General features: G+C 44.8%; 1 protein-coding gene across 1 annotated transcript in view; it reads left to right on the forward strand.

Moving 5' to 3' along the window:
* Positions 1-26134, forward strand: part of LOC146869613 (E3 ubiquitin-protein ligase TRIM39-like) — a 120873-nt gene that overhangs the window by 62690 nt on the left and 32049 nt on the right. The window contains exon 4 of the mRNA XM_085608644.1: positions 9140-9162. Within this exon, the coding sequence (XP_085464770.1) occupies positions 9140-9162 (23 nt within the window). The remainder of the gene's footprint in view (positions 1-9139; positions 9163-26134) is intronic.

Genomic DNA, 26134 nt, shown 5'->3' on the forward strand with positions numbered 1-26134 from the left:
GCACCTGTGACCGTTATGTATTCCTCATCCAGCTTTGAAGAGATGTATTATTAGGCTGTACGGAAATTGGTTAAAACCGACTGTGCCCGACAGTACCCTACCGGATGAAAATCAGCTGACCTGGTTGAAACCGACTGTCACTGATTTTTCATAGTTGCTGCACCACTTGGCCACTTGATGGAGCCAAAGCACTACAAATCAAATTGCAATTTATCAATTTAGGCCCGAGAAGGAAGCAGCTCTGAACGTGAGTCACCCCCATTACGTTTGGGGAGACACATTGGTTGGCAGGCATGTCAATAGATAGTAGAGAGACTTACGCTCGTTCCCGCAAGTAACACCAGCAACGGCAGTTAGGTCTTTGATGTGCGCGCGGTAGACATTTCACTTGTTTTACTTCTGCGATACTTCTGTTTAAGCAAAACAAAGAAGCACGAGTATAAATAAAAATGCAAAGTGTGTACAGTAACTACAAAAAGATGACAGAAGGTGCAAAGATAGGAAATTAAAAGACGTTTAAACAAAAACAAAATTGATCCAGTAGGAAGGTGGGATCTGACTTCATGGTTGCCCCCATTTTTTTCCTGGTGCTTTACTGGTTTTCGACTTAGTTTGGCTGGGATCCTGCTATTCAGGACTCCAGCCCATCTGCTTTCCCCTTTAAATTGATTACACGTACTTTAGTTACACTCCAGATTGGATTCTGGGGTACCCTTGTGAGTCCCTAGTATATGGTATACTATGTACCCAGGGCATAGGTACCCCAGAGGCCTACCAGGGGCTGCAGCATGTATTATGCCACCCCTGGCCTTTTAAAATGACACAACAGGTCTACTACAGCAGCCTGTGTAAGGTGGTGTATGCACCCCTTACTGAGATATAGGTTACCTGTATCTCCCCATATCACTGCACATGTAAACCTATAGTCACCCCTATGGCAGGCCTTAACAATCCTGAAGGTAGGGTGCTTGGTTTCATGTGAGAGGGTGCCCATGCATGAGCAGAGCCCCTCAGCAGCTTTTGGAATCTTTATTACAGGGTTGTTTGTGATGCAGCCAAACCATATATTCTTAAGTGCATTGTAACCTCACGGTAAATGCTACCTTTGGAATGGCTGCATGGAAACATGTTGTGTTTGGTGTCAAACACCTTGGAATCATACCTCCACACCAGTAAATGGGGCCCATTGTATATTGTGCTGTTTACTATCGTTTTAGAACTGTAATATTGTGTGCCTTGCTCTCTAATCTCATATAGAGGTTAGTAGAGAGTGTTTAGTAATAAATACATATATTTTACATATATACCTTGTGTGGTTCTCCTTTCATTTGGTCATTCAAGAGGTTATAATCTGGTAAACCAAGCTGCTTTACACTGCTTCAAGACTTTGCCTGAAGGCTTATCTCCATAGCTACCACTAGGATAGCTTTCAATAAAGGTTGTCTTTAAACCTATCATCAATAAGGGTTGTTTGGACTGGTGCAAGGTGCCCACTATAACTAGTGGACAGCATATACCAGGCCAACTTCTCACATTGGTGTGCAGCGGTTGGATTCAAGCTCACTATTGCTCTACCAGATAATCTCTTTGAGTGACTAACTGAAAACCACTGTAGGTACTATAGGTACATATGAATCAAGTCTAGAATATAGCACACCCTTTCTACAACTCAAGAGAGTTTAGTAGGCCCCACTAGAGTAGATGGTCTGGCACATGGGGAGCCAAGGTGTGAATGGCCCAAGGGCCAGAGCAACACCAGGCCCCCTGCCTGGCTCTCGTGGGGGGAGAGGAGCTGTTGTGGTCTGCCGTCTGTCTTAATGCGGCCGCACCCATACCATTTACTTAACAAGGCTTTCTTGTTCTTTCACCCCTTCATAGAGCCCCTGCAGCTACACTCTGCTGATTTTGACTCCGGTTGCGCCTCTGGGAGCTATGTAAATATGTAAACGATGTAAAGTATATTTACTAACTCATGACCCTCTGTTGTACATTTAGACTCTGTACCCTCTACCTCCTTGCACTTCTGCTCAGTTCCTCGAAGCAGCTTATTGTGCTAGGGGAGCTATCAGGCGCGCAACGCCCATTGTGCTCCAAGGGCATTCAAGCGCCGCCATACGATGTTGCTGGAGCTGGAAGGGCAGTAATGGGGGTCACTTAAGTAGAGAGGAAATCAATAAAGGGTTGGGCGACGGGGGTGGGCACGCTGAAGTTTCTTGCTTATTTTTTATTGTGCTGTATATTTGCTATTATCTCCAAATTATGAGCCTGACACATTGAACGTGAATTTAGAGGTGACCCATTCCCCGAATGCACACATATCTTGGGAATTAAAATAACGTACGTAGCCGAATACCCGTTAAGTTTAACTTAAGTTAGGGTTTTATCTTAAGACCAAATCTTAAGACAAACTTAAGACAAAATCCTAACTTTACTACTCCTAAATGCCATTTGTGAATACCGAAAGTCGTAAAGTTAGGATTTTGTCTCAGATTACTTTTGTGAATTGGGCCCTTTATTTATTAGCACAGACTGGTCAGGTTAAAGTCTTTGTCACTCAATCTTGGCTGGAAGAGAGAGTGGAGCTGGGTGTGCAATGACTGAGGAATCTGAGACAAAGGCTCAGAAGAGAGGCCTTCCCTCCCGGCTGCTACACAGAACTGCATTAACTCTTCTGAGGATGAAGAATGCAGGAAGTGGGCTGCGAATGACCTTCAGAGCATCATTTGTCTCCCTCATTCCTTTCCGTTCACAGAAGTCTGGTCCACTTCAAAGACCTGAAGAAGGTTTCCACAATCTACCTCCCTTTCTGGCGGGCTCCCTCCATCCTCCATCATATGTACTAATCAGACATACGGGATCCAAAATGGACTCCTGTCCCCATACATTAAATAACAATAGACACACTCCGTGCTCACCCAAAACCCCATATGTAGCACAAATGTAACATCCACTCTCTCTGTTACAGTCTAGGCGCTATAGATTACAGCATGTAGCTAAACTGTAACAAAGATCATAGTGTATGAGACCCCATTAGGATGACTCGCATCACTGCAGAGGTCCAAATACCTATATTCAAAGCGTGACAAACAGAGTGTTCATGGGTAGAAACCAACTCTCGCTGTGCTCTCAGTGTGTGTGATTTCATTTGTAGGTCTTGTAAAATGTCTGCTCTACGGGTGGAAATCATTCATGATGTATAATATTATGTGAAGTTCTCCATGTGCCCGGTCATGTGACACAGATTAGAATATAACAGACAATGCAGTGTCATGTGACCCCATTCAAAATATCACAGACTGTGTCATGTGGCCTCATTCAGTAAATCCTCCACTGCACTGCTTCATGTGATAACATTCAGAATATCACAGATTGTGTCATGTGACTTGTTTTAGACCAGCAGACTGTGTCCTGTGAACTCATTCATATCACCCACTGCTGTATCATGTGACCAGGGGTGTTGATTCTAGGAGTGGGCGGAAAACTCCGCTTCTTTGGCACAGTTTTGCCACATTCTGTGCTCTGCTTGGAGCACGGAGTTTGGCAAAACTCTGCCTGCCGCCGGCAGAGCAGAGTTTGGCGCCCACCCTACCAACACCACTCAGAAATCAATTTGCTCCCAAGAATTCGTGTGGGAAAACTACCTGCTTACATGGGCATTGTGGGCTTTGTGCATCTCTGAAAACCCCGAAAGCTGTAAGATGCCTGCACCCATCCGTGCCCACACTTTCCAGTTAGAGTCTGAAAACTATGCCCTTCATCGCCCTTTAATGTCTCTTTAATGACCCCTTTCATTCTGGCGACCGAGCTGAATTCAGAATATAAAACTTCTGCTTCTACCAGTAACACTGAAGGCGGTGTGGATGTACGGCAGGATTTGCTGTTGCTGTTGTTACTGTGTTATAGAGTTGTTACAGAGTTGTTACAGAGTGCCATAGCTGTTGGCCTGAGACAGGTTCACCTTCTCTTAATGAATAGGTAAGTGGTCCCCGCTTCCTCCTGATGCAATGCCCCTATAGGCCGCTACTTGCTCACATTGGATACTTCGTATATTTTGTAATTATCTGCTGGTAAATAATATGCGTAGTTCACAGAGCATGTCACAACTTGGACAATAACATCAGAACATTGGAATTCTCTATAGGAGGGTGACACAGGCAGCGGATGTGTGCCGAATAGGTGCACGACTGTCCCTCTTGCAAATCCTGCTCGTTCTACAGTTGTAACTTTTTACTGCATGAAACCGTTGGTGCTACCAGTAATCCGTGTACACCAGGGGTCTCCAACCTTTTCTGTAGAGAGAGCTACTTCTGATCAGTAAAATCATTGTGAGCTACTAAAGGCCGAGCAACTGGTGCATTGCTCCCAGAGTCCCCCCAAGTACTCCCTAAAAAGGTACCTCTCGCAAGTGGTCCTTAGGCACAAACCGGAGCCAGGAACCTATTTTACATCTCTCTCATTATTTTATTACAATTTATAATGCGCCGAGACTCGAACCTGGATCCCCAGCTTCGAAGTCAGCAGGTCTGGCCCTTACACCACACCCTCTAAGTCATTCAAATTCAATTAAAAGAAATGTAAAATAATGTTCCTGGCTCCAGTTTGTGGCCAGGAATGACTCCAATTACTCTATATATTTAAAAATAAAAGATCCCTGTGAAACCCTGCTTTAATTTACATGATCAGGCCACGAAAAATTCAAAAAATGCAAGTCTAGTGACTTGAATACTCTACTGAGAGTCTAGAGTGCAGCTAATAATTCAACAACACACACACACCGCAGCTGGCGCGTTGGGGTTTCCGAGATGGGATCTTGCGAGAGGGGTGGGATACGAACACCCAAAACAACACTCTATGCTCACGTTTCCAGTTATCTCCGGACACGGAGTCGTGAACATGCACCACCCGCTCGCCCACCAGTCAGCCCGCACTGCCAAAAGAACAAGTATTTAAGTGACCTTTCCTGAGATAACAGTATAATTTTTCTTTTAGTTTTATATAGCGCAAACTTGACCAGAAGGTCTCAGAGCTCTTTTCATGAGCACCAGTTGCGTTACAGACAAACACATTCATTTTGTTAGGCATTGAGAGATTAACTGATTTGCCCAGAATCACAGGATGTTGAGCATCCCTGTTGAGACACAAACCCGGTTCCCCAGCTTCGAAGTTGACCGCTCTAGCTGTTAGGCCACATCCTGTCCCCTAATTATATCACACACCGGAATTGTGAACCTGCCTCTATTGTTTAAGACGTGGGAGCTGGAGCGGATTCCAGGGTCGTGCAAGTGCCATCTGATATAAAAGCTATTAGTTAACGGGTGCTGTTGTTGGTTATTCATTTTGGATAGCACCCAGAAGGTCATGCTACAGGGTGCTGAAGAGGAACCCCCCATCATGTCACTTGACTCTGAAGAGAACGACACACTACACTGACGGAAACTCACCAGCACAAGCAGTCACACAAAAGGGCTTTTTTAAGTGTAATAATGTTTACATTAGACTTTTAGTTACCTGAATTCAACAATGAGCAACACGCGGAGGGGCTGCATGCATGTCAAGCTATACCATTTCCATAGAATGGCTTGGTGGAGCGGGGGCTCAGCCAGCTTCTGAAGCAGCTGATGAACTTCTGTTTCTAGAGAAAGCTTCACAGCCACAGGTGCCGCACTAGCAAAGCAGCTGATGCACTTCTGTTTCTAGAGAAAGTTTCAAATCCACTGGCGCCTCACTAGCAAAGCAGCTGCTGCACTTGTTTCTAGAGAAAGCTTCACATCCACAGGCGCCGCACTAGCAGAGCAGCTGATGCACTTCTGTTTCTAGAGAAAGTTTCAAATCCACTGGCGCCGCACTAACAAAGCAGCTGCTGCACTTCTGTTTCCAGAGAAAGCTTCACATCCACAGGCGCCGCACTAGCAAAGCAGCTGATGCACTTCTGTTCCTAGAGAAAGCTTCACACCCACAGGCGCGCACTAGAAATGCAGCTCCTGCACTTCTGTTTCCAGAGAAAGCTTCACATCCACAGGCGCCCCACTAGCAAAGCAGCTGATGCACTTCTGTTTCCAGAGAAAGCTTCGCACCCACAGGCGCCGCACTAGCAAAGCAGCTGCTGCACTTCTGTTTCTAGAGAAAGCTTCACATCCACAGGCGCCGCACTAGCAAAGCAGCTGATGCACTTCTGTTTCTAGAGAAAGCTTCCCATCCACAGACGCCACACTAGCAAAGCAGCTGATGCAGTTCTGTTTCTAGAGACAGCTTCAAATCCACAGGCGCCGCACTAGCAATGCAGCTGATGCACTTCTGTTTCTAGAGACAGCTTCAAATTCGCAGGCGCCGCACTAGCAAAGCAGCTGATGCACTTCTGTTTATAGAGAAAGCTTCACATCCACAGGCGCCGCACTAGCAAAGCAGCTGATACACTTCTGTTTCTAGAGAGAGTTTCAAATCCGCATTCGCCGCTGACTGTGGGCAGTCTAACACTGTTCTTGCAGAACTGACGTCACTCGCTTTGCCCCACCCCTCTCCAGTGAAGCTTAGTAGCCAATGGGAGCAGTTGGTGTGTGCGAAAGCAGGCAGGAATGGATAAGAGGCCAAAAAGGGCTGAAAATAAACAAAATTGCTATGACAGGATACAAAAGTGGGGGTCAGGCTGCGAGGTTCTGACAAGTTGTCGGCGAGCTATCAGTAGCTCGTAACCGACTGGTTGCAGACTCCTGCTTCAAATGTTTCTGGATTTTCTCCCCATAATTCTAGACAGTAATTTAATTGAAAATTAGCTAATGTATGACCACAGGACGCTTGCTTATTATTAAACATATATCATCCTGCAGTCCTACTGTAATGAACCAACATACGGCTATGGGACGCTTGCTTATTATTCTGAAATGTTATCATCCTGAAGTCGTACTGTATTTCCGTTTTAGTGCCGCTTGGCCTTCTAAGATCGTCTCCGAGGTAGCATGGTAACACTTAAGTGATGAAGTCTACATTTTACCAATCAGAAAATGTATATTTTTGTGCCTCACTCATCTGGCTTCCCCTTGTGATTTTATTTTTCACTCCTCTGTTTAGCTCTCTACACCTTTAAATTTCATGGCCCATTTTCATGATATTTTTTCTATAGTCTGATAATTTTCTCAGGCATCGCTTATGTCAGTTTACCAGGTTAATTTTCTGTCTTGTAAAACATCTTGAGAAAACATTAATCCTGTAAAATAGTTTATTACCATATCTGTTACTTACTCGAATCGCTTCTCGCCCTCGTCTTTGCTACTTCCTGGGATAGGCATGAAGATGAGGTGGTAACAGTAGAGCGACTGAAGGAAAGGCAGCAAGGGCTAGAAAATGACCCATCACTGCGTGACTTCATAATAAAGTCATACTGTGATTGGCCATGTCCTTCTGTAAAGCCAAACCTGCTGCCTCCGAGACTAGGTCTACTCTTCGCCTCTTTAGCCAATCCAGAAGCTGCTTCACAGCATAAGAGCAGCGTCGGGATTGGTTGGAGCAGGCAAAGTCAGCACACCTTTGGAGACCGGGGTCGCTGCGGATATGATCCCTGGCTCACTAACGTTGTGCGGGTAGGAGAGGCCTTATGAGCGCATGCCGGGTTGGTCATAGAAAGACATCCATCCATCCTGACATGCGCACTTACACATCTTTAGACCCAGACACTCTTCTGGTGCTGTCTATAATGATGCCACGCCCCCGCCCACTCATAAATTGAAAATCTACTGCTTGCAATGTGCAGCCAGCCCACCGCTGTAATATAAGCACCGCGACCGGGAATATAAACTGTCTAAATGCATATTAGGGTCCAGGGGGGCAGCAAATACAGGGGGGCAATGCCCCCATGGAGAATTCGCACCTGGGTGGAATTACATCTAGTACATCAGGACTAGAATTTTGTGATTGTTGCCCACCATATGTCATGGTTTTCCTCCCTTATGCCAAGAAGCATCTCCAATGAGCTAGTGCCAGTATCTTGCCACAGTTACCCCCTATGCCAAACATTGCCTCCAGTCTGCCAGTAGCAGTGTTTTTCACAGGTGCCTGTCCATGCCAGCAATTGCCTCCAGTATTCCAGCAGTAGAATTATTCCATAGGTCCCTTTATAAGCCACAAATTACCTTCAGTATGTAAGGGCCAATGGCAGACTAGCAAGCATTACATCATATTCTCACTCACATTTATTCAACCACACTCAATCATTCATTCTCACTCAGTCTACCTCACTCTCACTCATTCTTACTCTGACTCCAACATACTTAATTTCTCTAACTCTGTCATTCTCACACACTCTGTATCACTCATTCTCTCTCCTTCATTCACACTCACTCCAACTCTTACTCACTCATACATTTTCACTCAAGCACTCTGACTCACTCATACTCACTGACACTCATCTTCACTTATTCTCACTCCCTTTTAGTGGCTCTCACACACTACCTGTCACTGACACTCGCTGTTACTTACACACACTCATGCTGACACGTACAAACACATTCACAAACACACAACCACACTCCGATCCCCAAGCTTGTACCCCACGTACATTTAAAACCATTTTTTATTTGTCATCTGCCACACAAGTACTCATTCTAGATCCTCGTGCCCCATTTTTTATTACACTAACAGTGAATAATAATCTATTATTCACTATTAGTTTAATATAAAATTGTTTGAAATACAAAGGTGGAGCACGGCTCCCATAAGGGCGAGCTTCCGCTGTGTTCTCGGTACTCATTTTGCTACCTCTGAATCCAGAAGTCGCACAAGCAGTGCCAGGGGTCACAAGGGGCAAGACAGGAGTCACAGCTGCGACCCCTGGCAATCCCTAAATGATGCCCATGCATGTGACCCTGTTACGAACGTCATACAATGTGCCAAGTGACCTCATTCAGAATATCAGAATGTGCTGTGTTTTGTGACTCCATTCAGAATGACACTGTGCTGTGTCATTACCATTCCGAATATCACATTTTCTTCTTAGTCATGCAATACCCCAGAATGTACTCTGTCATGTGACCCCACTCACTATTTTCTTACCATAGGTAGTTAAGTGTTTCACTCCCAAAAATACTGCCATAACTTTAACATCTCCTGTGGAAACTGATTTCACTGTGTTTATTTCTCTGTTTTTCAGGATGTCGGAAGCACCCTAAGCAGGTAAGGCTGGTTTATTATCCTCCTGTCAGTGTGCAAGGAGCAGATTTCAATGCTGCTGTGTGTAAATGCCACTACTGAGCTCACACAAAGTGTTAGGGTACTTTCAGACCCTCATAAAATCACTTTACATTCTCAAAACAAATCTTAAGTCCTCAGAAACCCTCCCTGAGTCATCAGGAAACTCTCTTAAATTTTCAGAAATCCCTGCAAGTTTTCAGCAAACTCTTTTGAGTCTTGAAATAATTGCCACAGAAATTAGCTTCTGTCCTCACAAAACATATTTGTATCTTTAAAGCTTATCTGAAGTCGTACGAAAAGTACCCTGAACATACAGAAAAAGCAAGCCCATTCTGGAAAAGTCCCCCCAGGTTTTCCTAAATTCAGAGTTGTGCAAAAACTAAGTCATCATTTCCTAACTATACAGACACATATGGTGGCTATGCTCACAACAATTGCAGATCCAATTTTCAGCACTATTGTTAAGGATTTTAAAACAGAAATATATTTCTTCATGTGGGGTAGAGGTGCTACCATGGTACTACAGACACCCTGCCACCTAGGGTGTTCACCTGCTTAGGACAATGTCCTTGGCAACAAATACACACAATAATAAGTACTGGAGCACACATAGAAATTCCATTTAATAAATAAAGTAGTCCTAATATGAAGTCCATCAAATGTTTTGTTCTTTTTTGTGAAGTTATTTCATTCCATTTGTAGTTTCCACAATGTTCGGTTTATATATAAGCAGGAATGGCCATTATCTGGTGTATACGAGCACAAGCAGCCGGCACGTGTTTCGTCCATTGGGCTTTGTCAAGGCTGCAGACAAAATACATACATTGGAATGGAACATCGTCTCTAATGCGATCTTTTACGTAAAATTCATAAGTGTCAACCTCATATAGCAGTGATGAGGCGAAGGAAAATAGTGACATGAAATTATATATGCCGGTCACAACGCAATGAGGATATTGTGTAAAAATGCATTGTAGCATCAGCTCCCTCAAAGCCATAAAAAGTGTTACCCATGATAGGCGATGTTGACCGAAAGATAAGAACCCAAGGAAGGGGGCCATAGAGAATGCCTGTATATATTATAATACAAGCGAAAAACTAGATTTTGCATGCATTGTGCTCTCTAAGATACGAAGAAATATGCATGTTTAGTGTTCCATTTTGCATGCAAGGAAAGAATAAACATTAGTAGTGAGATTTAATAAGAATATAGAATACCTGAGCGCCCTGTAGTAAGGACAATGTCCAAAAGTAGTCCGAGAGATACAGAGAAGATCTTGTCAGAATCTATTTAAAATATATATAAAATTGTATGTATATGCGACCATCCTGAGGAAAAAATAATAGTGTGCGGAAAAGTAAACATTAGTACACCACAAGGAGAGCGAAGTCTCCTTAGTAGTAGAAAGGGAAGTGCAAATAACAACATATAAAAGTAGACCATTTCAGAATGGAAACTGATCACCCAGGTGAAACGAGGGAAGTGATTCCATGTGTAGTGCAATACAATTAAAAGGGCCAATTTATGAATATTTGTCTTGTGAATTTCCAAGTGGAGTGGGAAATAAGCAAGAAGCATTTTATGACTGACTGGTGGTGATCAGTCAGTATAATACCAAAAGAGGCCATCTGGGGTAACCTACCAAGCCCACACTTTTCTGAAAACTAGAGACCCGGGAGAGTCCAGGGAGGTATGGCTTGCGTGGATCCCCCAACGTTTCCCTAGCCAGAATCCCCTGCAAACCTCACATTTTGCTGAAAATATCATAATTTTCTCAAATGTCTGTGTGAGAAAGTTGTAGGATCACCGGACTGACACAAATTTCCAGACACTCAGCGCTCCCCCAGGTCTCCCGATAAAAATGATACCTCACTCGTGTGGGTGGGTCAAGTACCCATGACAGACAAGGGCCCAAAACAATATTGTGGAGACTTCAAAATTACCCATCATAAAACTACCTGCTTTTGTAGGAAGGGGGCACTGGCGTTTTTTGCCCCCGGGATCGCGGCCATCTAGGGGAACCTACCAATCCCACTCATTTCTGAAGACTAGACAACTCGGGGAGTCCAGTGAGGTATGGCTTGCGTGGACCCCTCAACGTTTTCTTACCCAGAATCGCCTGCAAACCTCAAATGTAAGTAAAAAAATCACTTTCTCCATACTTTTTGGCATGGGATCACCGTGCCGGCACAAATGTACTACCACCCAACGTTCTCTTTGTCCTCCCGAACAAAATGATACCTCACCTAGGTGCCGGCAGAGCTAGCGTTCAAAATCTACAGGTAGGCACTTTGCATAAAAAGGGTCAGTTTTCACTGTAAAAATGTGGTATGTCCATATTGCGTTTTGCACCGTTTCCTGTCGCGTGGCCTATGCCTACCCACACAAGTGAGGTAACATTTTTATCGGAAGACATTGGGGAATGCAGGGTGGGTGGAATTTTGTGGATCCACACAGATTCCACAACTTTCCATCACAGAAATATGAGGAAAATGGTTTTGTTTTTTTACAAAGTTTGAGGTTTGCAAGGGATTCTGGGAAGAGAACCTGGTGAAAGCCACACAAGTCACCCCATCCTGGATTCCCCTGGATGTCTAGTTTTCAAACTTTTATAGGTTTGCAAGGTTTACATCGGTGCCAGCAGAGCTAGAGTTCAAAGTCTACAGCTAGGCACTTTGCAAAAAAGGGTTGGTTTTCTCTGTAAAAATGTGGTGTATCCATGTTGTGTTTTGCACCGTTTCCTGTCACGGGCACCAGGCCTACCCACACAAGTGAGGTATCTTTTTATCGGAAGACTTTGGGAATGCAGGGTGGGTGGAATTTTGTGGATCCACGCAGATTCCAGAACTTTCCATCACAGAAATGTGAAGAAAATGTGTTTTTTCAAAAATAAAGTTTGAGGTTGGCAAGGAATTCTGGGTAAGAGAACCTGGTAAAAGCCACACTAGTCACCCCATCCTGGATTCCACTGGATGTCTAGTTTAAAATTTTTTATAGGTTTACTAGGTTTCCCTAGGTGCCGGCAGAGCTAGGGTTCAGAAACTACAGCTAGGCACTTCACAAAGAAAGGGTCAGTTTTCACTGTAAAAATATGGTGTGTTCACGTTGCGTTTTGGGCTGTTTCCTGTCGCTGGCACTAGGCCTACCCACACAAGTGAGGTACCGTTTTTGCTGGGAGACTTCGGGAAACATAGAATAGTAGAAGAAGTGTTTTTGCCAATTGACTTTATATGCATTTATCCCTTTCAAATGTAGGACAGTGTGTAAAAAAGTATAATTTTCAAAAAAGCCCTCTAATTCACTTGCTGGTATAGGTACCAACATATATGGAGTTCTGCAAATAACCACTGCTTCAAAATACCCTTTTGTTGTTCCCATTTCGGAAATACATAGTTTTCCACGATACCTATTTTTCACTCTTTTTATTTTACCAAGTGAATTGCTGTACACCCGGTACACAATGAAAAACCATCGCAACGTGCAGCTCAGTTATTGGCTCTGGGCACATCGGATTCTTAGTGAACCTACAAGTCCTATATATCCCCACAACCAGAAGGGTCCTGTGGATGTGACGGTATATTGCTTTAAAAAATCTGTCATATTTAAAAGAAGTTACCGGTGACAACATTGGCACAAATGGCTGAATTTTCAACTCATTTTCAATTTTCCCTGTTTTTAACTGTTTGGTTCTATAAGAAAACCTCGAAGAATCTACACAAATGACCCCTTACTGAACTCAGAGTTTTGTCTACTTTTCAGAAATGTATAGCTTTCCAGGATCATTATTGCTTTCATACCCATTTTTACCATTAACTGAAAGGAGGTTGAAAGCGCAACAAATAGCAACAAGCATTTGCAATGCAATCGGTCTTGCCTTTATTTAGCTATGCAGCACATTAGCCTGAGTGCTGAAACATCTACTGTTCTTTAACATGGACGGGGAGTAAGCACCAAACTGCGTGACACGCCAGGTATGGGAACACATGGAGAGAAATATTGCCTTTCAGCATGTTGGACTTGGCCCTTTTTCCTGCATTTTTTCGTTTTTTTTACTTCTCCCAAGATGGCTGCCACAGACCCCTGCTACTGCAGAGTGGTCTTTCATAGTAGCACCCTAGCTGCCAGGAGCTGGCTGTGACCCCACAACAATGTTGCGACACCAGCCCGCCTTTTTTGTCCCATAGGTAGAATGGGGAAGCTCCTGGAATGTGCTGGAACCTTCTAGAAGGGAGGTGGGGTTTTACTTTTGCCGCCTTGGCTAGAGGTCACCTGACCTAGGGCTACTTAAGTGAGGGAGGGAACTTTTTGTAGTTAGTTGGCCAGAGGGGTAAAGCAGAGCTGGAGAATCCACGCAGGAGTGTAGGCGGTAGGGCCTAGCCAGGGACTTATGCCTCTGAGAGTGACAGGATTTAGGTGCTGCCTCTTAAGTGAGTGAGGGACCTTGTGAAACCCACTGATCTTGCCCAGCAGTAGGAGGACCCAGGACACCTCTGCCCAGCCTGACTAGGAAGGACCTAGTCGCCAACTCACTCCCTACCCCCCTGTAACAGAACCCCTTAAGGGCGCCAGATACATCTGCGCCATCAAGACTTCCTAGAGCAACTAATTGCAGGAACTGAATGCTGAGACTGCGTGTCCAGACTGAACATTGACACTAGATGCCAAGCTGACTGTGGAATCGCTGAGGATCAACCAGGTCCAAGCGCTGTGACCCCTGAGCTCCCTGACCTGGCCTGGGATCCCCGGCAACGTGCTCCGTTGAGCGCGGAGCTCCCCTGCTTAATTTGAGCCCCCCCTGTGGTGTGGAGGCTGAAGCGCGCTCACTGCTGTGGCCCGGAGGTCGGAAGAGTGCCCCTCAACATCGTGAGGCCCGAGGAGAAGCCCGGGGCCCCGTCGCTGCCGTCGCAGCTGTGGTGAAGGTGTGAGAGGCTGTGACCGGCCCCTCCGTCGCAACAGGATCGCCTGCGGACTGCGGAGCCAGGGAGGACGCCTCCCCGACGTCGAGCAAGGTAAGCTCGGAGGCTTGGGACTGATCCCGGTGCGCCCCCTGCTGGCTGGGAGCCACACCGTACCCTGAGCCCGGGTTCCCTCTCCGTGGGAGTCCCCTGGTCACCTCGACTGAGAGACCCCGCCGAGGGATCCGCCCCCTTGTTCCCCCGTGACTGGCAAGGAGCGTGGTGCCCCACGAACTGCACCGGAGTACGAGAGACTCGCTCCGTAAGACTCGTGGTGCTCTGTGAACTGCTCCATTCTGAAATCTGCAGTGCTATTGATTACGAGTAGCGCTTTATTCCAAATGCTCCGTTGTGAAGTGTTCAGTGCTATTGATTACGAGTAGCGCTTTATTCCAAATGCTCCGTTGTGAAGTGTTCAGTGCTATTGATTGCGAGTAGCGCTTTATTCCAAATGCTCCGTTGTGAAGTGTTCAGTGCTATTGATTACGAGTAGCGCTTTATTCCAAATGCTCCGTTGTGAAGTGTTTATTGCTATCGATTACGAGTAGCGCTTTATCCTAGATGCTCCGTTCTGAGGTATTCACCGCTTAGCGCGTATAGCGCGGTAATCGCCACTGAGGCGCTACAGGTAAAGCGGCAGGCCCGCAAGGTCTGCCCTGGGTCCCTGCACGCCCGCAGGAGTGGCACTACGTTCCCCCGAACCCTACTAAGGGGAGTCAGACACACGAGGGTGGCCTAGAGCCTTCAGGAAGCATACTGGTAAACAACGTGCTGGTGAATAGGGTGCTGGCGAATCCAACGCCAAAATAAGTGAAGCTTGCATTTACATCTCATTGAATTGCATTTATATCTCCTGTAGTGCATTGATGTTTCATGAATTGCATTTATAGTCCCTGAATGGTATGTATATCTCATGACTCGCATGTACATCTCAATGAATTGCATTTATAGCTCATGAATTGCACCTATATCTCATGAACTGCATCTATCTCGATCTGCTTGGATAAACTTGAATCTTTGCATAAAAAATACAGTGTGGCGTCCCTTATTGTGTGTGTTCCCCGTTCCATGAGAGGTGCGTGTTGTATGGTTGCTTTACACACAGGCCTTTGGGTGCCCAGCCGCTCGTGTCACGTTACCGCCCTTAGGGCCTGGAGACCCCGGGTCTTACACAGCAGAAAATGGTATAGTCCAAAGCTCTGTTTTTAATATAAAAGCAGGGCCTTCAGTGGTCATATCACTGAAAATACAAGATTTGAAAACAATATTATTGTCTACAGGTGCTCGTGGAAGACTATTTCTATAAACTGGAATCTAGAGAATGCTAAAGTGATTCTGGTATTTTACTAACATCTGCTGGTCTTTTTCTATCAAGAAAGCTAAATAGAAGTAGTTGCCATAAAAATAAAAAAAGGAAGTCCCTCAGCAGAAAGCAAATCTTGTGTTTTACTGACCTCTGCTGGTATTAAAAAATATAATATCCGCGCTGACATTGCGCACGGGCTTCAATAACTGCAGGGCCGAGGCCAGCTTATACAGGACTGACCATTCATGTAGCACACGCCACCGACTGAGCGGCTTCCAAGCACTTTAACAACAGATGTTTCTGTTAGCCAAATCAAAGATGCTCATGTTATCAGCCATTCAAGAATAAAAGGATGAGGTGGCCCTTCTGTTACTCCAAACCAGGTGACACAGAGATCTATGCAGGGGGCACATTACCCACCTAGGCTATCTCTCCATCTTGTCCGGGAGCAGAAGGCCATGGAAATGCAAATGTCAGCGATTGCTGAAAATATGCAGCAGAATCAAGACAAGCAACTTGTCCTCAGTTTCGATTAAAAATAGGTTAATTTCCAAAACAAACCTGGAAGTCGTCTGCTGTATGATTCCTTCAAAGATAAGGGGAGGGGGTGGGGGGGATCTGTAGGTCGGTGGTTCCTGAAGCGCTCGATAAATAAACTTGGAAATAGTAAGGCACGATGCTTGGGGACAAAGCTGCTTCAATGCTCCCGGGCTGGTTGACTTTCTGTCTGTTTCCTGCTTGTCTTAGCCCCGCCTCAGCGATCACATGACCTAAACTGTGGCTAAGGCGAACTGAGAGTGCAAAAAAGTGAAGAACTAGCAGGGGGCTTCGGGGAAACATCATTGCCTCTTGTGACAGTGCTCAGTCACTCGGAAGTCCCGCCTCTGCCATCGGGCGTGCTTTCTGTCTCGATTAGCGGCGTGCTTCTCTTCCGGCTCTCCTGGAAAACACCTTCCTCTTCATGAGCAGGAGCGTGTGGCTGCTGGACGACGCATGCACAATATAGCCATCTGGACAGGTCAGGCAAAAGAAAGTGCGAATGTTGGCAACCAGTGATATGAAAAACAAGCATTGGCATAGCCAATTGGTCTCGCTTTTGGGACCTTATAAGTATTTAGTTATGCAGCACAATATCCTTGGTGCAACAACATCAACTGTTGCCTGGCTAAACACTTATAAGGTCCAGAAGGCGAGACCTATTGGCTATGCCAATGCTTGCTCTTCCAGCCTACATTAAGGGGTATTGTATCAGCCCTCCTCAGCCATTGGCTGACTTCACTATGAGTTATGCCATGCAGCCCTTTCACAAGGAACACATGCAAAGTAGTTCCCTTCAGTGTAGATTCACTGGTGCAGCCCCTCATTTTTTAAGACCAAAAAATCTTTCAGCACAAAAGCATACATGAAAATAAAACTGCCTAAGAGAGAGGGTGAGAAGGGAGGGGGGAGTGAAAGCAGAGAGAGAGGGGGTGATTGCAAAATGCGCGCACTCTATTTATTTAACAAGAACAAAACGGAACACTTTCAGCTTAAAAAAAAAGAAAGAACATGGAGCTGACTAGGAGGGAGGGGGAGAAGGGAGGTGGTAGTGGAAGCAGAGAGAGAGGGTGTAATTGGAAAATGCGCACACTTTATTGATTTAACAATAACAAAACGTAAGCAAAATGAGCGCACTCTATTTATTTTCCAAGAACAAAACGGAGCACTTTCAGCAAAAAAAAAAAAGATGGCAAATGAAACTGACTAAGAGGGAACAAAACGGAACACTTTCAGCTAAAAAACAAAAAAAAGGAAAATGGAGCTGACGGGGAGAAGGGAGGGGGGAGTGGAAGCAGAGAGAGAGAGGGGGTGATTGCAAAATGCGCGCACTCTATTTAACAATAACAAAACGTAAGCACAATGCGCGCACTCTCAGCAAATAAAAATAAAAGATGCAAATGAAACTGACTAAGAGCGACGGGGAGAAGGGAGGGGGGAGCGAGAGCATAGAGAGAGAGGGGGGGTGGAGAAGCATTGTAAGACTCAATGAGCCATTACAAAAGCCAGATGACTCATGTGCACGTTCACGCGCGCGTTCCCGCACGCTGGAGGCCGAGAAAAGCCTTTGGTTGCACTTTTAAAAGCCAGTTACTAAATTCTCTCCGAGCAACGTGTGCGCTGGCTTAGGCGAGACCTAAAAAGCATTTACAAATGCAATAGGACTTGTATTTACGCGAGTCCTATTGCATTGTAAACAAAAATGCGGGCACCGAAGAAGGCAGGAATGGAAGTGGGTGGGTGGGTGGGTGGGTGGTGGTGGCCAGAGAAGTCACAGACTGCGGGAAGGAACAGGGGGAGGGAGGGGAACAAAAGAGTTGCTGAAGTAAAGGGGCTGATAGCCTTGGAAGGATAAACATGACGTCATGGCAGTAAGGAGGCGAGACTAATACGCCGGCAACCAATCAGACTGCAGCATTTCAGTTTTGAGCCAATCAAAAGCATGGGCAGAAAGTGGGCGGAGCTTCCCCCACAATACTGTATACAGCACCTCTCGACGAGACAGCGCATGCGCTGCCTAGCCGAGGCCTAAAAATGGGCTATGTCCCAGTAAAATGCCAAGACTGTGTAAAACATTTTGGTTTTCCAACAAAAGTCTGTCAATCCCTGAAAGTCGGGAAGATGGTGATATCAGCACCACAAACCTTTTGTTGATATCATTTGCAGGGAAAAAAACAGACGCTTTCATCGGCAGCACTTTTTTCCCATTTTTCCCCCAAAATTCAAAATGTTTCTGTATTTTGGCTAATTTCTGGATCCCCTCCAGGGGAATCAACAAACCCTGGATACCTTTAGAATCCTCAGGATGTTGGAATAGAAGGACGGAAATTTGACATGGATACCTTATATGGCTAAAAAGTTACAGGGGCCTAAGCACGAACTACCCCAAATATCCAAAAAAGGGCTCAGCACTGGGGGAGGAGGGGGGTTGGAGGGTAGGCCCAGCAGTTAAGGGGTTAAAAGTGAAAAAACATATCAACAAACATACGTTCTTCATGTCTTGTGTTGTTAACATCCACAGCCATTCTAAGATCATCTAGCACTGCAAGGAGAACAGTTCTAGTGTTTCTGTTTGGGTGAAATCTGCCCTTTGATCTCAAGCCCTGTCTTGGTTATACTCCCCTGTAGTCTGGCCAGGCTTGTCTCAGGTGCACCCGACTCTGGTCTTACAAGGTATGGCCCTGTGTTACCTTCCTGTGGTCTCATGAGCCCTGTCTCTGTTGTACCCCCTTTTGTAGTCTCATGCCCTTGTCTCTGTTGTACCCTCCTCTGGCCTCGTGGCCGGGCTACGCTCTCCTCTCCTGTGGTGTTGTAAGGCCTGGTTGTGGATTTACTGGTCTCCCTCCATCGTATTCTTCCTGGTGTCTCTTGAGACCTGGCTCTGCTGTCCTTTCCTGTGATCTCATGTCCTGTCTTGGTTATACTCCCCTGTAGTCTGACCAGGCTTGTCTCAGGTGCACCCAACTCTGGTCTTACAAGGTATGGCCCTGTTTAGCCTCCTGTGGTCTCATGACTCCTGTCTCTGTTGTACCCCTCTTGTAGTCGCATGCCCTTGTCTCTGTTGTACCCTCCTCTATGCTCTCCCCTCCTGTGGTGTTGTAAGCCCTGGTTGTGGATTTACTGGTCTCCCTCCATCGTATTCCTCCTGGTGTCGTTTGAGACCTGGCTCTGCTGTCCTTTCCTGTGATCTCACAAGTCCTGTCTTGGTTATTCTCTACAGGTTTGTCTCAGGTGCACTCTTCTCTGGTCTTACAGGGTATGGCCCTGTTTTACCCTCCTGTGGTCTCACAAGGCCCAGCTCTATTTTCCACTCATGTCCTCTCGCAAGGACTGGATCTGTTGTACTCCTCCTAAAATTCCTATCAGCCCTGACTCTGTTGTACCCTCCTGTGCTCTCATCAGGCCTGGCTCTGCTGACCCCCTCCTATGGCCTCATAATGATTGGCTCTGTTATACCTCCTCCAGTGGTCTCACTAGGTCTCACTCAGTCATACCCCCTCCTGTGGCCTCACAAGGCCTGGCTCTGTTGTACCTCCTCCAGTGGTCTCAGTAGGTCTCGCTCAGTTAAATCCCCCTCCTGTGGCCTCACAAGGCCTGTTTCTGTTGTACCTTCTCCAGTCATCTCACTAGGTCTCGCTGAGTTATGCTGCCTGTGGTCTCTCAAGGTCTCTCTCTGTTATACCGCCTCCTGTGGTTTTACCAAGTCTTGTGCTTTTACACCTCCTCCTGTGGTCTCACTAGGTCTCACTCTATTGTATCTGAAAGATATTGGGATATTAGTTGATGGGGTGAGAACCCCACTCAAGCAACAACCACAATCTATATGAGGGTGGACTATAAAAGTCCCAAAGCAATTTAGAAACATAGAGTTTATTTTAATAAGTAAAATGATACCAAAACAATATGAATCCAATAAATAGTACCAAATTTATTAATTTTTAAAGTTTTTAGTAGAAATAGCGCCAAGAAACACAAAGCGCCAATTTCAGGTATCTGGTCACAAGGAAGTGAGATAAAGTTTTAAGGTCCGGACAATAGCAATGGAGTGAGGATTGGACACAAGGACTATGGTAGTCCCACTAGGAAGTTAGGGCCAGATGTACGACTATTTGCTTTTGCGACTCGCAAATTGCGAAAAATTGTGAGCCGCAATTTGCAAGTCGCAAGAGAAAATGTATAACAGTGTCAGAGACACTGTTAGCGATTCCCGATGGGGTCGCAAAATGCGAGGCTCATGAATATTAATGAGCCACTCTCAATTTGCGACCCCATTGGGAATGGCTGGCCAACCAAAGAGGGTGGTAAACTGCAAATGTTTTGCGACCACAATTGCGGTTGTAAAACAGTCATACATGGCATTTAGGGTCGCTATTAGGAAGGGAACGTCCCTTCCTAATAGCGACTCGCAATTCCTAATTAGAGAGTTGCAAATAAATTGCGTCTCGCTATTTAGGAATGTACATGGCCCTGTAGGTTTTTGCATGTGCAAATGGGTCGCAAACCCGTTTGCGCATGCAAAAACGGGTCGTACATCTGGCCCTTACTTTCTCAAGTCCTCACAATGAGCACTATTCTTGGTGGCAGAGGCCTCCCATTGGCAGTCATCGTGAACGGTCGTTGTCGTAGCGAAGATCAAGTCCTACTGGAGCTTTGCATTGCTGGTCCATATTTGGCACAAATAAATGACTTTGCAGCCAAGAGGAGCCCAAAACATCTGTTTCTTCACCTTTTCTGCAGGAGGAGCTTCCACTGAGGCCAGCGAACTATCCAGGACCTGAGGTCACCTGTTGTGAATCAGGACTCACTTCAGACAGAGGTCAACAGCAGGCTCAGGCAGGTCCAGGCAGGTCTCGTTGGTACTGGTCAGCAGGGCAATTGCAGGGGGTCTCTGGACGTTTGTGGTGTCTCTGTAGCTCACACAGGGCATCGGCTGACTAACCCTTGTGATCCAGGCCAGCAGATCCAGTCTTTTTTTCCAGACAGCAATGATGTCCTTCCGGCAGCAGGGCTGTCCTTCTGAATCTTCCAAACGACTAGGAGTGTTCTGATGGGATGCTTTGAAGGTCCCATTTTCATACTAGTGTCAGCTTTGTGTGGGGAAATTCCCCGACCAACACTAAAACTGGTTCTGGTCAGTTCTTCCTCCCCATCCCCTGGTCTTGTCTCAGAACTGTCCAGGGTGACGAAGGCAAGGACAGGCCTGATGTTGGGTTCCCTTGTGTGTGCTGCAAGCAGAGTCTTTAGAAATGTAGTTAAGGTAGGGCCCAGCTTCTCCCCAGCCATTCTATCAGGAAGGTCCTTTCCCCTCACATGCTTTGCTCAGTGTCCGGAAGGAATACACAACCCACAATAGGTGAGCCAATCACAGTCATGTAACTGAGGACACTGGCAAAAAGGCACAAATAATTTTAGCAGAAAAATGCCAATTTTCTATAAAACTGAAAAATAACTTTCTAAAGATGGCGTTTTCAAAATTGTCATTTTAAATTCAACTTCACCACTACAGAGGCTTTTCAATTAAACTGTATTTGAGTGTAAACACTATTTCCCTATTTGTTCCCAAACTGAAGTTATCACGTATTAAGTTTAATAAGGTAACCCAGTGTTAACCTATGGGAAAGATAGGCCTGCTCAGTGAAAAATGAGTTTTTCACTACTAGAACATGTACAACGGAAACACATGTCCTATGTTTTCAATTCAATGCACCCTGTCCTTGTAAGTATTAACAAGCATTTGCAATGCAATAGGTCTCGCATTTGCGAGAGTTAAAGCTATTGGCGGTGTAAATGACAATATAATTTACCCATGTGCTTTGCTTCACAGTGCTGGGACCTTATAAGTGTCTAGCAATGCAGTTTATTATCCTGGGTGCTGTGCCGCCAGGGACTAAATAACTATACAATTACTATACACTGGGTCATCCAGTCTAATTCAGGAATATAAGCGTGCCCCTGGAAATATTTATGTATGCATCCCAAGGCTTGAGGACCTGTGATGTCTAACTGAACTGTGACTCCTGTTACTGCCCCCCAACTGCAGAGGCCATAAAACAATAAAATATACTTTTGCCTTTTCCTGTCCTGTCTGGCAGACGCCATGAAAGGAGGCCATCTTCTGATTGCTGGGAGCTGTAAAAACCTGTCTCTTCATCTTTTTGAAGAATAAACAAAAGGCGTGTAATACAGGGTTTTATCTCTATCTCAGGTTATATTTATTTATTTGAAAAGTTTTATAAAGCGCGAACATGACCCAAACGGGTAGCAGTGCGCTGTACAAAGTGGCGTAAGTATCAGTACAACAACAAAATGGATCAGAAGAGATAACTTAACAATCAAAAGGTCAAGGGGGCAAAACACAAGGTCAAAGGGGGGCATGGGGAGTCCGCTAGAGTAGTGGGACCAGAATGGTTTCAGCAGAGAAGAAACATAAACCCAATTGAAACAGCACGTTACAAGAGAGTATCCAGACCGGAGTAAGAAGTAGATTGCGATAATATCCGTGTTAATGCTGTTGGAGGTCATTCAGGAGTAGCCAGTTGGCATGTTTTTTGAAAGAGGCAGTAGATGGGTTGGGTATGATCTCTGGGGGAAGAGCGTTCCATATTCTTGGAGCGCGAACAGAGAAAGCATGATTGTAAATTCCTTTCTTATTGAATTTGTGAGGATTCAATAATAGGGTGTTAGAGCTTCTGAAGTTCTGACTCGAGCCAGATAGCTCAGGTTTTTTACCAGGTAAGCGGGGGTGTTGTAATGAATTGCTTTGTGCGTCAAGGAAAGCTATCTTGAGCCTGATCCTCGCTCCAATGGTCAGCCAGTTTAGTTGAATTAGGTCTGGCGTGACGTGGTCAAGTTTTCTAGAGCCAGTGATGAGTCTGGCCGAAGCGTTCCGTGTGGCTCTAAGCACAGCCAAACTAGTTTTAGGTAGCCCAGCAAGGGTCACCAAACCATATTCCAAGCGTGAGATAACTAGGGATTGTACAGCTGGCTTGATTTTCCTAAGGGTGTTGAGCTGAATATTGGCTCCCCTAATAGTAGCACTGATGTGATCTTGCATATTCAGGTATTTGTCCAAGGCTATACCTAAAGATTTAGCCGAGTCAACAACATGTGGTGTGCAGTTAAGAGCAGTAAGTTGTTTGAGCCAGTCATGGGTAAGTGCAGAGTGGTTGGGGGGGGGCAATCAGAAGGAATTCAGTTCTGAGAGTATTTAACAATAGATGGTTATGAGTTAACCATTGTTGAGTTTTTAGGAGTGCCTCATTTAGAGTGTTTTTATCATCTGAAGAAGCGATCTTCAAATATAGTTGAGTGTCATCTGCATACGTATGGTAATGGATGTTAGAGCGGTCCGGGATATCGGAGAGAGGTTCCATAAAAAGGTTGAAAAGAGTGGGCGAACGTGCGGAGCCTTGAGGTACTCCAATGGTGACCGGGGTACTGTTTGCAAGGGATTGGTTAACATTGATTCTTTGGGTGCAGTTCTGTAAGAAAGAGGCAAACCAGTTTAAGAGGGGGCCCAAAAATCCCATCCTATATTGAAGAAGAGATTTTCATGTTTAATACTGTCAAATGCTGAGGACAGGTCAAGAAGGATCAGAAGACAAGGGACATTTTGATCAAGGGATCTCAAGGTGTCCCCAACGATGTGAGTTGATGCTGTTTCAGTACTGTGCCCCGCTCTGAAACCCGACTGGTAGAGGTCAAGGAGCTGAAATTTCTCAATATGTTTGCAGAGCTGTGTGTGGCCGATTTCTCGAATAGTTTAGCTAGAGTCCTGATACTGGTGATTGGATGGAAGTTGTTAGGATCAGCTAAGTCGACATTGGGCTTCTTTGGGATGGGACTGACTTGACCTGACTTGAGGCAATCTGGAATCCTCCCATGTAAGAGTGATTCTTGGATGATCCGGGACCACAGTGGGAGGATGGCGAAATTGAGATCTTTAAAAAACTTGGCTGGTAGTGGATCACTGAAGTGATTAGAAGGTTTTAAGGACGTCATAGATTGGAGCAGCTTCGTGTCATCTGGAAGAAGAAAAGTATTCTATTATGCGTTTGTTTTTGGGAGCTCAGATTTTGTGGAAGAAAGGTGCACTCGCTGCAGTAGGTTCCGTAGGTGCCTCTGAGGATGCGATGGTGTTCACAGGGAGCAAATTTGGAGTGGTAGGTTGCAGCTCAAGTTAAATTTTCCTCGCCTTTTCAGAGAGGTATGCTGAGATGTCCTCTCCACTAGGAAACGAGATTACATGTGTCGAGCTATGGCTGGTAGAGTGGTTAGCTTGCTGTTTGATGATTTCGAACTGAGCCCTGAAGTGATCGCTTTTAGCATTGCGAATACGTTTGTTGTATACGCTTCTCATCTTCTTTAACTGATTGAGGCTGGAAGTGGAGGGAGAGTTTCTCCAAAGTCTCTCTGAAAGCCCACGTTTGCGACGTTCATCATTTAGAGAGCTATTAAACCAGGGTCTGGATTGTTTGATCGGACTCCTTTTGAGTTGCTTAGGTGCAATAGAGTCGAAAATACTCGTCACAGAGTTAATGTAATGATCAGTAAGGTCGCCCAGATTGGTCATGTTAGCGGGTGGCTTACGACTATTCTTGCTAATGGATGTTAGATCACTAATGTTGATGTCTCTCAGGTTACGAGACAGTTGATTGATTTTATGTGTTTGGCCCTGTCTGCACATGACCTTTTCCAGGATGCAGAAGGATATTTGGTGATGACCAGTCACAGGGTAAAATGTCATCAAGTTGAATGATGTTGTCTTTAGCTATGATAAGGTCGATATATAGAGGTAGAAATAAAGGGCCCGATTCACAAAGATAAACTGAGATGAAAGCCTAACTTTACACGTTTTGGTATTCACAAAGGGCATTTACACAAAGTAAAGTTAGACTTTTCTCTCAGTTAAACTTAAGTTTTGGTCTTAAGTTTAACTGAGACCAAAACTTAGACAGAAGTCTAACATTACTACTCTTAAATGCCCGTTGCGAATACCGAAAGTCGTAAAGTTAGACTTTCGTCTCAGTTAAACTTAAGTTTTGGTCTTCAGTTTAACTGAGACTAAAACTGAGAGGGAAGTCTAACTTTACTTTTCGTAAATGCTCTTTGTGAATACCGAAAGTCGTAAGTTTAACTGAGACTAAAACTGAGACAAAAGTCTAACTTTACCATTCGTAAATGCTCTTTGTGAATACCGAAAGTCCTAAAGTTAGACTTTTGTCTCCGTTAAACTTAGGTTTTGGTCTTCAGTTTAACTGAGACTAAAACTGAGACAAAAGTCTAACTTTACCATTTGTAAATGCTCTTTGTGAATACCGAAAGTCCTAAAGTTAGACTTTTGTCTCCGTTAAACTTAGGTTTTGGTCTTCAGTTTAACTGAGAATAAACTGATACAGAAGTCTAACATTACTACTCGTAAATGCTCTTTGTGAATACCGAAAGTCCTAACGTTAGACTTTTGTCTCCGTTAAACTTAGGTTTTGGTCTTAAGTTTAACTGAGACTAAAACTGAGACAAACGTCTAACTTTACTACTCGTAAATGCCCTTTGTGAATACCGAAAGTCATAAGTTTAACTGAGACTAAAACTGAGACAAAAGTCTAACTTTACCATTCGTAAATGCTCTTTGTGAATACCGAAAGTCCTAAAGTTAGACTTTTGTCTCAGTTAAACTTAGGTTTTGGTCTTAAGTTTAACTGAGACTAAAACTGAGACAAAAGTCTAACTTTACCATTCGTAAATGCTCTTTGTGAATACCGAAAGTCCTAAAGTTAGACTTTTGTCTCAGTTAAACTTAGGTTTTGGTCTTAAGTTTAACTGAGACTAAAACTGAGACAAAAGTCTAACTTTACCATTCGTAAATGCTCTTTGTGAATACCGAGAGTCCTAAAGTTAGACTTTTGTCTCAGTTAAACTTAGGTTTTGGTCTTAAGTTTAACTGAGACTAAAACTGAGACAAAAGTCTAACTTTACTTTTCGTACATGCTCTTTGTGAATACCGAAAGTCCTAACGTTAGACTTTTGTCTCCGTTAAACTTAGGTTTTGGTCTTAAGTTTAACTGAGACTAAAACTGAGACAAAAGTCTAACTTTACCATTCGTAAATGCTCTTTGTGAATACCGAGAGTCCTAAAGTTAGACTTTTGTCTCAGTT

The sequence above is a fragment of the Triturus cristatus genome, chromosome 1_1, assembly GCF_964204655.1.
Source record: "Triturus cristatus chromosome 1_1, aTriCri1.1, whole genome shotgun sequence".
Taxonomy (NCBI): domain Eukaryota; kingdom Metazoa; phylum Chordata; class Amphibia; order Caudata; family Salamandridae; genus Triturus; species Triturus cristatus.